Here is a 15,713-nt window from a genome sequence, read left to right as displayed (position 1 = left end):
GTGGAGCCATTGTGGCCAAAGCTAACCAAAATTACAACACAAAATTAATCAGTTTTTTTCTTTTTCCTTTTAATGAAACATCATTCAACTTTACATAACAAAGTGTAAAACCCATGAGGGTACTTTCTGATAAACACAGTTGCAGTAACAAATTTTAAACTTTATCTCCCAAGCAGTGGAAATGCACAAACTTGTAGACTTTGGAAACACCACACTTCTTTCTAAACCAAGAGTACAGGCTCAGTGCTTCTTGAGAGCTATGGCAGACAGCAGAACCAGGAAGACGAAGATGACTGCAGTGATGAAGGCAGCAACAGTAGCACCACTGGTGCGTTGACAGAAGTTATCAAACTGATCGCAAATCGCCAGCCAATTGGCGTTTGAGTTGCCATTGTGTGCCAAATATACAATAGCAGCGGAGGCAGAAGCAGCAGCAGTTATTAGAGCAACCATTATCTGGGAAGAAGTCAAGCCAGAACAACAACACCTTCATTCAGTATCATATGCCCACAACAATGTGTATCTCATGTCTTAACAAGACAAATATATCAGTGTGTAGAGTGATTGGTTCCTCCTAATGATAGGAAAATGTAGATTGCCTCATTTTTTTATTATTTCGGTAATCTTTTAGTAATCTGACTTTACAAATGTGATTTACATGGTTCGTTTAGTAGAAATCAACTTTTGAATCATCTGATTATGGCATGTGAACAGGTTTTGATAAGGATTCAAAAATCAAGGATTCAGATTTTTTATAAAATTTAAAGCTCATAAAAACATATCCATACATCAAAGACGCATAATCCAACAGTTGATTCCTAACCAACAGATTATGTTGAACACATCTGCGGGGTTTGATTTATCAAACATGGTTTGAAACATTGAAAAATCAGTACCCTCCACACCCCTTATGGATGGTTAATGAGAACCAACTGTTCATATATATATATATATATATATATATATATATATATATATATATATATATATATATATATATATATATATATATATATATAGAGAGAGAGAGAGAGAGAGAGAGAGAGAGAGAGATGAAAACCTACCCATTTGAATGAAAAAATGGTATTTGGAGCCTAAAAATTTATGAAATTGTAGGCCATTGTTTTTTGAAACCTTATAAAAACATATCCTGGAATCAAATGCTCCAAGAACTGACTCCTATAAAAACAAGCGCATAGATCACATCTGTAAATTCAGAATTTTGAAAAAACACCGAAAATCTGATAAATGTTTCTTATTTGATAGGTTTGGGAGGTTTTCTATTGGGTAGGTCTTCATTCCCCTATATATATATATATATCCCACGCAAATTTACGTTGTTAGAAAAGTGATAGTAAGTACGACAGGCAGATCCAACGCAGCTAGGCCTTTGATCTTAAGGATGTATGTGTGTGTGTGTGTGTGGGGGGGGGGGGGGGGAGGGGAATGAAAATGTACAAAATACAAAAGCTACTAAATGAAACATGATAGAGGATTTTCATAATTTTTTGGTGTTTTTTCAAAATTTTGATCATATATATGTGATCTATGCTTGCTTTTATAGAAATCACTTCTTAGAATATTTGATTCCGATGCATAGATAGGTTTTTATAAGGTTTCAAAAATCAACTTACAATTTTCATAAATTTTTGAGGCTCCAAATACAATTTTTTGCATTCGAAATGCATGTTCCAAGTGTCGATTTCTAGTAAATCAATTGTTCTGAACACATCTATGGGGTCAGAATTTTGAAAAAAATACCAGAAATCCACTATCATGTGTCATTTAGAAGGTTTTGTATTTTGTAGGTTTCCATTTCTCATATATATATATATATATATATATATATATATATATATATTGGGTTAAAGTTTGCTGCAACCATAAATTGTATACACAAACCACTCAGCAAAATCTTTTTTTTTTTTGTCACGATGACCTCGTTCATGGATGTGATCTACATATTGTTCTTGGCAGTAACTGGCTTTTGGATCGTCACTCTGATTTATGTGCAGGTTTTTCTGGTAATGCAAGAATCAGCGCTTATAAAATGCACTGAACTTTTCCGACTAAAAAACATGTTTTACAATTGAAAAATCATGATTTAAGTGTAGATTTCTAGTGAACTGGCCATGCTGAACACATCTACAAGTCAAAACAAATATGTATCATGAGATTTCAAATTGATTGTAGGTACAATCGACTGTATTAAGTTGGTTGCAATCTCACCAACTGGGGCTCCCGCGTGGATGGTAGGAGCTGTAAGTGCACGTCTCCCTGTGATGGGACGTTGCAGGTTCAAAACCGCAACCCCAGTGGTACGATTGAATAATAACTGGTGTAACCCCAGCTTGCCTTTAAAAAAAAAAGTTTGTTGCAATCTCTTACTGTGTCAAAGATGAGGAGGGTGAGCCTTGGTGCAACTGCATGTGGGCGAACTATGCCCACAATAGAGAAAGGGAGGGACAGCACCACGTACCCGCACACTATGCCGCTTGCAACCACCAAGAACCTGCAGACACAGACACACACACACACACACACACACACACACACACACAATTAAGTACCTCCCAAACATTCACAATCAGTTTTGAGTGGACTATTTCTGATTGAGAGATATAAACGGATGGAAGGAAGTGCCCAAACTGGATCCATGTCCAGGTAGCATGGGGCTCGGATCTTTAATTGACCTCAGGCAGTGGGCTCATCAGACCCATGCACCGGGCCCCCATATGAACCGATCAGGTCAACTTCTGGTTGGCATCTGACCCATTGACAGCCTTTGCTAGGGCTGTCAATGGTGGGTCAGGTTTGTCCAACCAAACCAAATTCTCTAAAGAAAATAGAATCCAATTAATAATAGTAATCGGATTCTGCATGTAGATTTCCATCTTAATCCGAACAAAATGCATGGATAATCCTACCAGATTTCTCATAAAAGATATCCAATTAACTAACTGGGATGCCGGTTGGGTATTGCCTTTTTCTGTCCAACTCTGACTCTGAATGCCGGTTAGGCTAGATCGATGAGGTCTTCAGTAATGCCTAGGTCTGAACCAAGTCTGGCCCATTTACATCCCTATAGACCACACGGATTGGTTGTTGGTAGAAATGGACCAATTCCAACTTGACTCAGACCTCCGGTCCCTATGCTGGAGTTGGTTGACTTATGCAAAATTGCTGTGTGTCTGCAAGTTCACGCCAACTTGACTCGATCCCAGACGCATAGGGATCCTTTTCTGGACTTAGCCAAATTGTTGGCTGTGAATCCAAGGGAGACCTTGTTCTGAACTTATTTGACCTAGCCAAAGTTGTTTCGAGTACACGGCAACTTGACTCAACCCAGACATAGGGAAGCTGTGCTGGATTTAATTGACTTAGCCAAAGTTGCTGTGAGCCCATGTCCAGTTACAACTCTAGACTAGTTCTCATGACAAGGCAAAGAGGCTTATGAGAAAGCTGGAAGATCGTCATAACTAGCTTCAAACTGGAAGAACTGGGTGAAGAAAGGCAGGGTCTGGTCAGTGGTTCCCATGGTAATGGCCGCCGCAAGAGCGGCGGCAAGCGCAAACAGACGAGTAAAGAAGTCGATGATGGCGATCCCCCTCTTCACCCCTCCTCTCAAGAAGCGCCTCACGCCAACTGCAGCTGCAAGGCCTCTTTTCTCTACCATCCCAGTCTCTGCGAGCCCGATCGAGCTGGACGGACCTTCACCATTCTTCATCTTGACTGGGTAGCTGGGATCAAATTAAGTAGAAAGAAGGCTGACCTGAGTTCAATTCCAAGACCTCAATGACTGCAGTCTTTGGGGGCCATTGTCTTAAGTAGAGCACATTGTCTGACATGAAAGAGAATAAACTATTGAGTTGTTAGTCCCATGATGGGAATTATAGGTTTGAGTGCAAAGGCAAAAGGAGTTGTTGCCAACTTCTCCACCTCTCAAAGTTGGCCAAGTCACTAAAGCCCCACCATACTTTTCAGGATTTTATGGGACTTATGATATTACAAGGTCAACACCATATCCTTATGGTGAGACATTTTTCACTTTTATACTCAATCGAAGAAATTTTTTAAGTTTAACAAACAACTTGACTCATGCCTCAAACTTGACAACTAAGTATGGTAAAAAGCTGGTTCATAAGACATTTTAGTTAATAAAGAAAATGTTGGGGGATTTGTTGTTCTTCTCCTTTTGCCATCACACACACACACAGATTATATATAGAGAGATAGTTAGAGAGAGAGAGAGTGGAGCGTAAGTGCTTGAACATTAGGTGCTTGTGATACGTGTTTGATGGGTTTTTCTATTCTTTTGGTACTTTTCTCGCAGTTACGACCTCATAAATGTGTTGGGCATGGTCCATTATGAGGAATCCACACCTGGACCATGTATTTTTGATAAAAGAAATGATATTTCGAGCCTCAAAATTTTACAAAGATTTTGGACCGTTGATTTTTCGAACCTTATAAAAACCCGCCCGTGTGTGGGAATCGAACACTTCAAGAGTCGGTCCCTATAAAATCAAGTACATAGAATTAAAAAATAAAACAAAAAAAAACCTGAAAAAACCCATCAAGCTTGTATCCCAAGCACCTAATTAATGTTCAAGCATCTACAGTCTACTATATCTATATATATAGAGAGAGAGGATACGAAAGTAGTAACACCAGGACATAACTATTTGCTATGGTTGGGCTGATGGACCGACTCCAAGTAATATAGAAGGCCAAAGCGAACATAATGATTCTCTCACGTTGGTTTATTCTATAAGTAAATAAGATAGAGATACCTGATTACCAATGGGGATGTAGCTCAAATGGTAGAGCGCTCGCTTTGCATGCGAGAGGTACAGGGTTCGATACCCTGCATCTCCAGTTGCCTTTACTTTTTCTTATTTTTGCGTTTTATATATTACCTCTGCTTCCCATACGACAAAACTTCTTCTTGTCCGTTGTTTCACTGGAACAAGTACTGAAAATTGAACGCTGCCACGTGCCACAATATACAAGTTTTTCCCTAAAATCTCCTCAACCTTTTTAATGGGCAATCCCCAAAATAAGACTATCAGCATAAAATGTGGAGATGCTTGACCTTTGGGTTCACCTGGGTCACAATTATTACTGTTGGTCGTCATCTGGATAAAGCTTTTTTAACATTTCCCACTTCCCATAGGCAATGACCTGAAGTTGGAATAGGAGCTCCAGGATGAATTCCCAACTCCTACCACAACGCCCAGGCTAAGCTACTGGATTGGGTTGAACGGGTTCGGATCCGAGGCCCATTGACCTGGAATCTTTAATCCAAATCGGGATACTGCAGAGCTTGTGCAGGTGTTACCATTTGAGATGATGATGACTGTGGCTGAATTTGGATCCAACTTATGCAATTTGCAGCAGGATCCAGACCCATCCACTTTCATTTTGGTGTTCTCATAATGGTACCTCTTTAGGCTCTGTTTGGGAGCTAGAGATAGAAGGGCAGATGGGGATTTAATAAATACTGCCTACTTCACCTATCCTAATTGTTGTTTTTTTATATTTACAAAGAGAAACCACCCCACGATCAGGAGAGGGTGGTGTATGTCCCCCCCCCCGATGATTCACTGAATCCCACGTCTGTGTTCGGGGCTTTGAATGAGCACCACGTATACAAGCACATGGGGCTCGTATTCCCGTGTATGTTGACATAACTTTGCATCGGACTCTGGTGTTGTTGCAAAGACTTAAGTACCTTTCTTGCTATTCTTCTCATAAAGTGATGGTTTGAGAAAATGACAAAAATGTCTTTCATTCAAAAAAGAAAAAACAAACAGTTCAAAAAAAGGACAAACATGTCCTCCATCCAGAAAGTCGAGGATGATGTTGACTCTTCAAAGTCTTTTTCTTCTTTCTCCGTAAAACACTGTAAAACCCTCTCTCTCTCTAGAGAAGAAATCAAGGGAAGATTCTTGAAAAGACTTAAGTGCCCCAAAGATGATTATTTAAGACCCAGTCTTTGCACTGCAGGATTATCCGAGAAAGAAATCTCCCCTGGAGGAGGCCATAAACATCAACCCTCTCACTCTCTCTCTCCCTTCTCTTTCTGCTTCTGTGCACATCCAGCAGAAGATCCTACATTGCTCCATCAAGCACCGACTGACCTGCACATTGACTCTTGTGGAGCCTGATTCAGAGTTTTTACCCTTACAGGAGGAGGGTTTGGGGGCTCCTCCCAGCGTGGGTATCATCATTCAACTAAATGAGTTGTAGATCCTGATTCAGAGTTTTTACCTTTACAAGAGAGGGGTAAAACCTCATCTCACTCTCTCTCCCTTCTCTCTCTACTTTTGTGCACATCCAACAAACGATCCAACATTTCTCCATCAAACACCGACTGACCTGCACACTAACTATAGCATCGTTCAACTTGATGAGTTGTGGAGCTTGATTTAGAGTTTTTGCCCTTACAGGAGGGGGGTTTGGGGGCTCCTCCCAACATGGGTAGCATCATTCAACTTGAAAAGTTGTGAAGTTTGATTCAAAGTTTTTACTCATTCATATTTTAAGGCATTAGATCTCATGTTTGAACATTCACGCATGTGCAGTTTGCTTTCATCATGTTCAGTTGCTTTCTAGATTATACTTTGAATTCTGGTGCATTTTAGATCTATCGATTTGTATATAACCAAAGCTCATTTTAATCTAAATTTTTTACTGCAACTTCATGCATATGTCTTCATGCTCTCCACCAAAAATCAAATCATTCTGAGTTTGTTTAACTCACTTTAAAAATCGAGATTCAGAACCTGTTATTTTGCACCGTCAGGATTTTAGCAGAATCAGGACAAACTTGCGGAAGTGATTTCTCCCTAACCAGAGATGATCTTTCCAATCCATAAAAAAGGTTGTTTTTTAAATTAAATCTAGTTTGTTCATACCAAATTTCAGCCATTTCTATGGTGGTTTCATACCCGTTGTGGGTCAAAAACCATAACCCTGTCACCCTGTGTCATTTTAATGGCTCAGATTTTGATCCATTTTGTTTGAATTTTATTTCTCTAATGAGAGATCATTTTTCAATTCTGTAAAACGGGTTCTCTTTGTTTATGTGTCTAGTTCATCCTTGTAAATTCTCAAAAATTTTCATGGTCAATTATTATTTTATTTTGATTAAATACCAGAACCTTGTATCTAGATTTTATAAATGTTCTGATTTTGGCCCCCATATCATGACTGTTGTAGCACTTCTTCAACAAATCGTTATTTGATTGACAATATTCTTCAGCAAATTGTTGTTATAATTTTTTTGGGTCTCTAATGAGTCCCTACTATGATTTGTAGTATTTTTGGGTCTCCAACGAGCCTCACAATGATTTATAGTGTTGTTCGGTCTTTTAACTATGATTTATAGTGCTTTGGGATCTCCAACGAGCCCCACAGCGATTTGTAGTGTTTTTCGATATTTTAACTATGATTTATAGTGTTTTCGGGTCTCTAACGAGACCCACAGCGATTTATAGTGTTGCTGGACCTCGCTATAGCGATTTGTAGTGTTTCTCGCTAAACACTACAGCGATTTGCCGAATTAGGACCAACTTGTCAGGGCCATATCTCCCTAACCAGAGATCGGATTTCAAATCCGTAAAAAGTGGTGTCTTCGTTATAAAGTCTAGTTTATTCCTATAAATTTTAAGCGATTTCTATGGTCATTTGATACCCCATTTAATTCTAAAACCAGATACCTATCAGTCTGCCTTATTTGAGTGACATAAGTTTTTATTTCATTTTGTAAGAGTCATATCTCCCCAACGGAAGATCATTTTCCAAATCCGTAAAAAGGGTTTTCTTCCTCTATGTGTCTAGTTTATATCTAGAAATTTTTATAACTTTTTATGCTCATTTGATATTTCAAACCTGTTAAAGACCGAGACATGTTATTATTCTGTTTTAAGTGAGTGGATGGAAGTTAATTATAACTTGTTGGAGACATGTCTCGGTTTTTAACAGGTTTGAAATATCAAATTAGCATAAAAAGTTATAAAAATTTCCAGATATAAACTAGACACATAGAGGAAGAAAACCCTTTTTACGGATTTGGAAAATGATTTTCCGTTAGGGAGATATGACTCTTACAAAATGAAATAAAAACCTATGTCACTCAAATAAGGCAGACTGATAGGGGTCTGGTTTTAGATCTAAATGGGCTATCAAATGACCATAGAAATTACTAAAAATTTACAGGAATAAACTAGACTTCATAACAAAGACACCACTTTTTACGGATTTGAAATCCGATCTCTGGTTAGGGAGATATGACCCTGACAAGTTGGTCCTAATTCGGATAGCGATTTGTATCACAAATCGCTGTAGTGTTTAGTGAGAAACACTACAAATCGCTATACCGAGGTCCAGCAACACTATAAATTGTTGTGGGTCTCGTTAGAGACCCGAAAATACTATAAATCATAATTAAAAGACCGAAAAACACTACAAATTGTTGTGGGGCTCGTTGGAGACCCCAAAGCACTATAAATCATAGTTAAAAGACCGGACAACACTATAAATCATTGTGAGGCTCGTTGGAGACCAAAAAATACTATAAATCATAGTAGGAACTCATTAGAGACCCAAAAAAATCATAACAACGATTTGCTGAAGAATATTGTCAATCAAATAGCGATTTGTTGAAGAAGTGCTACAACAATCATGATATGGGGGCTAAAATCAGAACATTTATAAAATCTAGATACAAGGTTCTGGTATTTAATCAAAATAAAATAATAATTGAAAATGAAAAATTCTGAAAATTTACAGAGATGAACTAGACACATAAACGAAGAGAACCCGTTTTACAGAATTGAAAAATGATCTCCCATTAGGGAAATAAAATTCAAACAAAATAGATTAAAATCTGAGCCGTTAAAATGACACAAGGTGACAGGGTTATGGTTTTTTACCCAAAACTGGTATGAAAACACCATATAAATCGCTGAAATTTGGTATGAACAAACTAGATTCAATTTAGAAAATAACCCTTTTTACGGATTGGAAAGATCATCTCTGGTTAGGGAGAAATCACTCCCGCAAGTTGGTCCTGATTCTGCTAAAATCCTGACGGTGCAAAATAATAGGTTTTGAATCTCGATTTTTAAAGTGGGTCAAACAAACTCGGAATGATTTGATTTTTGGTGGAGAGCATGAAGACATATGCATGAAGTTGCAGTAAAAAATTCAGATTAAAATGAGCTCTGGTTACATACAAATCGATAGATCTAAATTACACCAGAATTCAAAGTATAATCTAGAAAGCAACTGAACATGATGAAAGCAAACTGCACATGCGTGGATGTTCAAACATGAGATCTAATGCGTTAAAATATGAATGAATAAAAACTTTGAATCAGACTCCACAACTCTTCAAGTTGAATTATGCTACCCACGCTAGGAGGAGCCCTTAGACCCCTCTTTTCTGTAAGGGTGAAAACTTTGAATCAGACTCAACAACTCTTCAAGTTGAATGATGCTACCCACGTTGGGAGGAGCCCCCAGACCCCTCTCCTATAAGGGTAAAAACTCTGAATCAGGATCTACAACTCATTTAGTTGAATGATGCTACCCACGCTGGGATGAACCCCCAAACCCTCCTCCTGTAAGGGTAAAAACTCTGAATCAGGCTCCACAACAGTCAATGTGCAGGTCAGCCAGTGCTTGATGGAGCAATGTAAGATCTTCTGTTGGATGTGCATAGAAGCAGAAATAGAAGGGAGAGAGAGTGTGAGAGGGTTGATGTTCATGGCCTCCTCCAAAAGAGATTTCTTTCTCAGATAATCCTGCAGTGCAGAGACTGGGTCTTAAATAATCATCTTTGGGGCACTTAAGTCTTTACAACCACTCCTTTTCAAGAATCGTCATTTTTTTTTTGCACCAATGGAGGAGAGGGTACTTAAGTCTTTGCAATCGCATCAAACTCCAACGCTAATTAATGCTGACAAACATGGAGATACGAGACACACATGCTTACATACGTGGTGCTCTTTGGGACCCCCGAGCATGAGATGTAGCTAACTGTCCTGTTCTGGGGGGAACATATAACCTGCTTTGCACGATCAAAGACCTAGCTGCGCTCTGGCTTTGCCTGCCATACTTAACGGTCATTGTCCTGACAACGTAAAACCCCATGAGCTTAATACTTGTGCAAATAGTGACGCTCATGAGATTTGAACCTAGACCACCTGGTTAGCAGCCTGGGTCCCATCCACTACTTCATACCCCTTTGGGGCATCCTAATTGATGTTTGCAAGCCAGGATTTGGGGAGATGATATGGGAATGGAGAAGAGAGTGGATATGGTAATTATTTATGTTTTTTAACTACATCCTCACAAGGATGTTGTTGACAACTCCAGTCTCATTGTTCATTTTCATCTCCACTACCATCATCTTCTCTCCAACACCTGCTCCCCAAACAGAGCCTTATTGAACTTTCTTAGCAATCCTTTGATGATTTTTTGGGGTTTTCTAGTGCTGTAGCATGTTTGGTGGAATTTCATGGAACACTATTCCAAATCGGGCATGTGTTTTCATCAAAAATCAAGAAACCAAACGTGCAAAGTTAGTCCTTCAAGAGGAAATCTACCGTGGCATTGGTTAGAAAAAGCAATCCTTTAACGAGATGGAGAAATTGGTGTACTGAAAAACTTGTAATTGACCAGCTTTTTCACCTGCTACCATTGACATGCCTAGTATCACTAATGGAACGAAATATCGCCTTTCTGCAAAACCTCTTCACCATTATTTTCCTTTTAGCTGGTGAAGAATCACTTGCTGAATTTCAGTTATAGTCTCCGTGCCGTCCAAATTTTCTTCAGTCTCCATGGATGGCTACTATGACAACTACTGGCACGACTCTGAAAACAAGCACCATGATTTCTTGCCTGCAAGGGCCAGCTACGTGGGCTGGCTTAAGGCATCCCAAGTTGAAAGACATTACGAATTTGATATCGCAAGGCCAGACGTTCTCAGTGGGCAGATGCAGGGCGCTCGAAGGTAACAAGGGCCGATTGGCAAAAAGAACAGTTAGGGTCCTTAAAGACGCATGCCCGTAAATCCATCCCTAACTGCTCTGTGCAGATGGTTTCTTGTGTTTTTATAAAAATAAAAATAAAAATAAATGTGACATGATTTCCTTTGATCATATTGATGGGCTTTACGATTTCCATTTTCATGAGCAAATTATAATATCCTACTTGCAAATAAACCATCCATATCAAATTAATGCAACCAATTATATGTAACTTACCTGCATGTTTGGATCAAACCAGGACTGCTAATATGCAGTGTGCTGAAATCATCTTTAGGTTGTTGGGTCTCACTCAAGATTGTTCAAAACCATAATGGCATTGCAATTTGCAAGACAACCTACTAACTCATTCAACCCATAGCTTTATACCTTTAATGAATATAGGTTAAACTTGAAAAAAAAAGTAAGGCAGATTTTGAAGAGGTTTACAAATCATCCAAATAATGTGCACAACTAATTAGATGGAGGGCTCACAAGCAGGGTGGTCCGAATTGCATTGATGTAACAAATTATAAACCGAATTGATACTGGCAAATTCAGGTTGATCTAAATCAGCCATACAATAAAAGGTTAGTCCTGGAAGGCTAGATGTACTTTTCAGGTTGATGCAACTACTCAGATTAATTGCAGCAATGCAGGCTATGATCCCTAGACTGCAGCACCTTACCTCCACAGACCTAATCTCTTTCCCACTGGTTTTAGCACAGCACTATGTGATTAGGACCCCAAAAGCAAGGGCCAGCATGATCACTAGGCCAGATTAATGGGACTTTCATAAGCCTAATAAGCTTTGCTTTGGTCACAGGAGGGATGAGGAATCATAGCGGAGAAAGTAGAAGCTGTGATTGCTGGTCACAACATCATGTGACAAAGAATCACAAAATTTAATGGATGAGCATTCTGAAGTGAGAATCACAACCACAGCTTATACTTTTTTATGCTTTGGTAAAGTTGAGAAAGTGGTGTGCTTGTGATTTGCAATTACAGGATCTTGAGAAAATTCAAAAATCACAGGGTGTTGCAAACATGAAAATTCATCACAGTTTTCACAGGGGCAGTTTAATTCTATACTCTGTTTTATGTTTTCAGTTTTCACTTTGAGTTACCACCTGAAATTGGGATTATTCCAGTAATTGATATGAAAAAAGGTTCCAAGATGAAACGATGAGATGCCAACAAAGCATAAATTGCCTAAAAGACTGTACACACTCATAGTTTGTGAACCACAATCCCTACAGACGTTTCTTTGTACTGTTATCATAAACAAAAATGGGCAAAGGTGTTCCATAGTTACATAGATGAGAACTATACATTTTCCTGTATTACAGTAATACCAGCCGAAGGAATAAATCCCCATCCATATCAAAGAAAGCAGAAATGGTGCAATAGGCAAATCCTTCCATCACGAATGTTGAGCATTCAGCAACTCTTGGTATACAAGATCGATGAAATGGTTGTTCTGCAACAGGGACATGAAAAAAGCATATCCATCAGGCACCTACTGAGCATTAAGTACTGATTCACCAATTCATTAGCACAGCAAAAAGAGGACACGGGACACAGGACTAATTACTTCCTCAAATACATACAGAAATAACAATCAGTAAGAGGAAGGAATCCACAAAGTGTAAACAAAATTACAACCTAACAAATTTATAGCTATTTTTGCAGTTCCAATATTCACGAAGTTGACAGATTGCCGAAATTCGAAGTTGAAAAAATAATTACACACAAAGCACACTTTATTCGAGACCATGTTAGTTTGGTTCAATCCTCAGTTTGTCAAAAGTCGAAACACACACACACACCTTATGTAAGTGCATGAATCATTTTCAGATATTCTAAGACTGAAGCAAGCAGATATCTAGGGTCAATAATAAATGGTCGCCTATAAAAGTGCCTTTTTAATCCTTAGAATTTGTATCCTTTTAAATTTAGATAATAAAACTTACTGGCCTTCATTGGATCCACGAAGATAAAAAGTACACTATGTTGAACATATTCAAGAAAAGCTAAATCTTGCAAACACAGAGAAAGAGAAAACGGCATGCAGGCAATCAGTAGATGCAACAAGATTACCAAAACCAAGAACAGCAAAAAAAGAACAGTAGCAAAGAATACCTGTGAAAGTCTCACAAGAGCATCACGAACTTTTTCCTTGGTAATAACTGGTCCATAGCTTGGAGTAAGAGATGATGGAGGTGCAGGTGGTGGAAAGGGCTGGAGCAACGAAGTACCATATGGCTGCTGCAGATTGATGGGTGTTTGGAGAGAAGTTGGTGTAGATGATGGGATGGTTGGCAACACAAATGTAGAAGAAGATGGAGGCCCAAATAAGGATGAGGGCTTAACAAGATTGGTGACACGATGGTTGCTGGAATCAGAAGCATTCAGTACAGGGATCAGAGGTGTGGACGAAGATGGCACAGATGGTACTAGAGGAACAGGCATGGGTGCTGGCATGGCTCCCGGTGCAAGAGAAGAAGGAAGTGTAGAAGGGGACTGGTGAATCTGTGCTGAAATTGCAGTATTTGAAGCATTGCCCATGTTCATAGCTGCCTGCACCACAAATGAATGAATGATTATTATAAGCTAAAACTAAACCCAAGTGGCAATATCCATTTTTGTCTTCTGCTAACAAAGCTCAAATATGATAAATTTATAATAACATATGTTACAGGCAACCAGAAAATAGGAGATACGAAAAACTGCAACATCGACCACATTAATCATTTAAAAGGTAAAAGATGATTAATCTTACAAGTGCCAAGGAAATGCCTATATTTTGCTCAGAAGCCCCCTTAGAGACTTAAAAAATACCATAATCAATGTATGAAAAATATATTCTTCCTAAAAAGGGAAATTATCTAGGGTAGTGTGCATAGACATGGTTTATAGTTGCTATTTCTTAACTAATCATCCTAATATTTGGATCATTGAAAAACAATAAAAAGAAAAAACGAAAATACCTCATCATGAAACCCATAATTCAAACGTTTCAATGTGCCCAACACCAACATATATCAGTATCCAAGTAAAAGATTATAATACTTCACAATTATCTCAAATAATGAAATAAACAAAACTATGAAATAAAAGTAATTAACATTTTCAATAAGGCCAGTAAGGAATAGTAACAAATTGAATAGTAGAAAACAGTGCCTGGAATACATACACTGTGAGCATACACTTTTGGATGCTTAATAAACCATCAGCTGACATAGCCTAATGAAGACGGTCTACAATTAGTTGGATTCTGTGTGTCAATAAAACCTACTCGGGTGACATGGTCTAATGAAAGTCTAGAAACTAGTTGAATCTCTATCATTAAAGCCCAGGATTTCTATTGTTCTTCACGTTAGAAATGAAAGAAGTGCTGGAAAATATCGTAAAGTTGCAGATGCAACCTGGAGCCAGGTTGCACACATGCAGGGAAGAGAGAGGGAGAGAGAGAGCCTTTGACTGCAATTGAAGGTGAAGCAGCATGGAAGAAGGTGACAAGTTGGGAAGAGAGTGGTAACCAACATTGGGCATAGGGGAAATTTTCCACTTTAACGGAGGTATCGACTTTTCACTGAGGTTGCCAGAATGATGAATCAGAATGCATACACGTACTGTCATTTTCTATAAAAAAAATATTGAGCTTGCTATGACAATTTTATTTTCACCCTGACTGTTTTTCCAAATTCGCAAATACACATACAATATTTGTTATTTTAACATTTTTTATGAAACTCGCTTTATCTTAGCACAAAGGTTATGAAAAAAACATTGTGATCTTTTTAGATGGGAAACCTTACTAACGAGGCAATGACTATCCCAAATGCAAATAACCAATGAAACTAGAAATTGTAAGAATGCCTATGAAAGGAAATGTGCATTAATTCATCTAGGCCCTTATGTAGTTTACCTTAGGCTGTTTAAGAAACAGAGGATACACTGTAACTTATCCCAAATGAAAAAACCCACTGAAACTAAAAATTGCAAAAATATGTATGAAAAAATGCATATGATTGGTTCATTCATCTGAGAGTATTTTGCCGAAGTCTGTTAAAGAAAGGAGCAAGCAAGAAAGTATGACAATACTAATAAAGTCCAACGCCTTCCCATGCGCAGTAGATGTAAATACATACACTGAAATAGTTCACAAAAGAGTCATCTGGTACATCTGCAATAGCTGAAGTAGATGATGATGGTGGCTCCAATGGGCCTTCAATATCTGCTGAAGTTGGAACTGCTTCAAGCTCTACAAACTCACTATCACAAAGAAGACAGAGACCATAAATAACAAAGTTAGGATGGTTCAGAAGGAACTTCTTATAAAGTCTTAAGCACACTATCTTTGAACGATAAATCTCTGTTTAGGAGGAAACACTTGAGAGTTTTGGAGTGGGGATTTGAACTTTTTAGATAAAGAGGAAATCCAAAATGGACTCTCAAAATTATCATTTCTGTAGTAGAGATTAACAAAGTTTCATTGTCAATAACACATACAAATCCCTCACCAATGTTCACAAAGAAAATTCTCAGAAGGGATTTGTCCAGAATCCCTCTTCAAATCCATCTCTCTCCACATAATCTCCAAAACCCACTTCCAAAGAGCCTAAAAATGAAAAGTTGGTATGGGAAAAAGAGTATGTAAGGCTTGAAAAT

At 38.3% G+C, this 15,713-nt stretch overlaps 1 protein-coding gene, 1 non-coding gene and 1 pseudogene across 2 annotated transcripts in view; 1 reads left to right on the top strand and 2 right to left on the bottom strand.

Moving 5' to 3' along the window:
• Positions 1-240: 240 nt before the first annotated feature.
• Positions 241-3,727, bottom strand: LOC149848695 (casparian strip membrane protein 1 pseudogene; annotated as a pseudogene).
• A 1,078-nt stretch (positions 3,728-4,805) lies between these two features.
• TRNAA-UGC (transfer RNA alanine (anticodon UGC)) lies at positions 4,806-4,878 on the top strand. Its single transcript has one exon. It is a non-coding gene; the product is annotated as a tRNA-Ala (tRNA).
• Positions 4,879-12,225: 7,347 nt separating this feature from the next.
• LOC149848693 (mRNA-decapping enzyme-like protein) overlaps positions 12,226-15,713 on the bottom strand; it is a 35,978-nt gene continuing 32,490 nt past the window's right edge. Inside the window, exons 6-8 of the mRNA XM_089996957.1 lie at positions 15,194-15,317; positions 13,182-13,619; positions 12,226-12,519 (exon numbers count right to left, since the gene is read on the bottom strand). Coding sequence (XP_089853083.1) covers positions 12,463-12,519; positions 13,182-13,619; positions 15,194-15,317 — 619 coding nt within the window. The 3' untranslated portion in view covers positions 12,226-12,462. The remainder of the gene's footprint in view (positions 12,520-13,181; positions 13,620-15,193; positions 15,318-15,713) is intronic.

The sequence above is a fragment of the Nuphar pumila genome, chromosome 1 (genome assembly GCF_984573655.1).
Source record: "Nuphar pumila chromosome 1, dmNupPumi1.hap1.1, whole genome shotgun sequence".
Lineage (NCBI taxonomy): Eukaryota > Viridiplantae > Streptophyta > Magnoliopsida > Nymphaeales > Nymphaeaceae > Nuphar > Nuphar pumila.
Note: the sequence above shows the minus strand (reverse complement) of the source record. Positions and strands in the feature narration are given on the sequence as shown.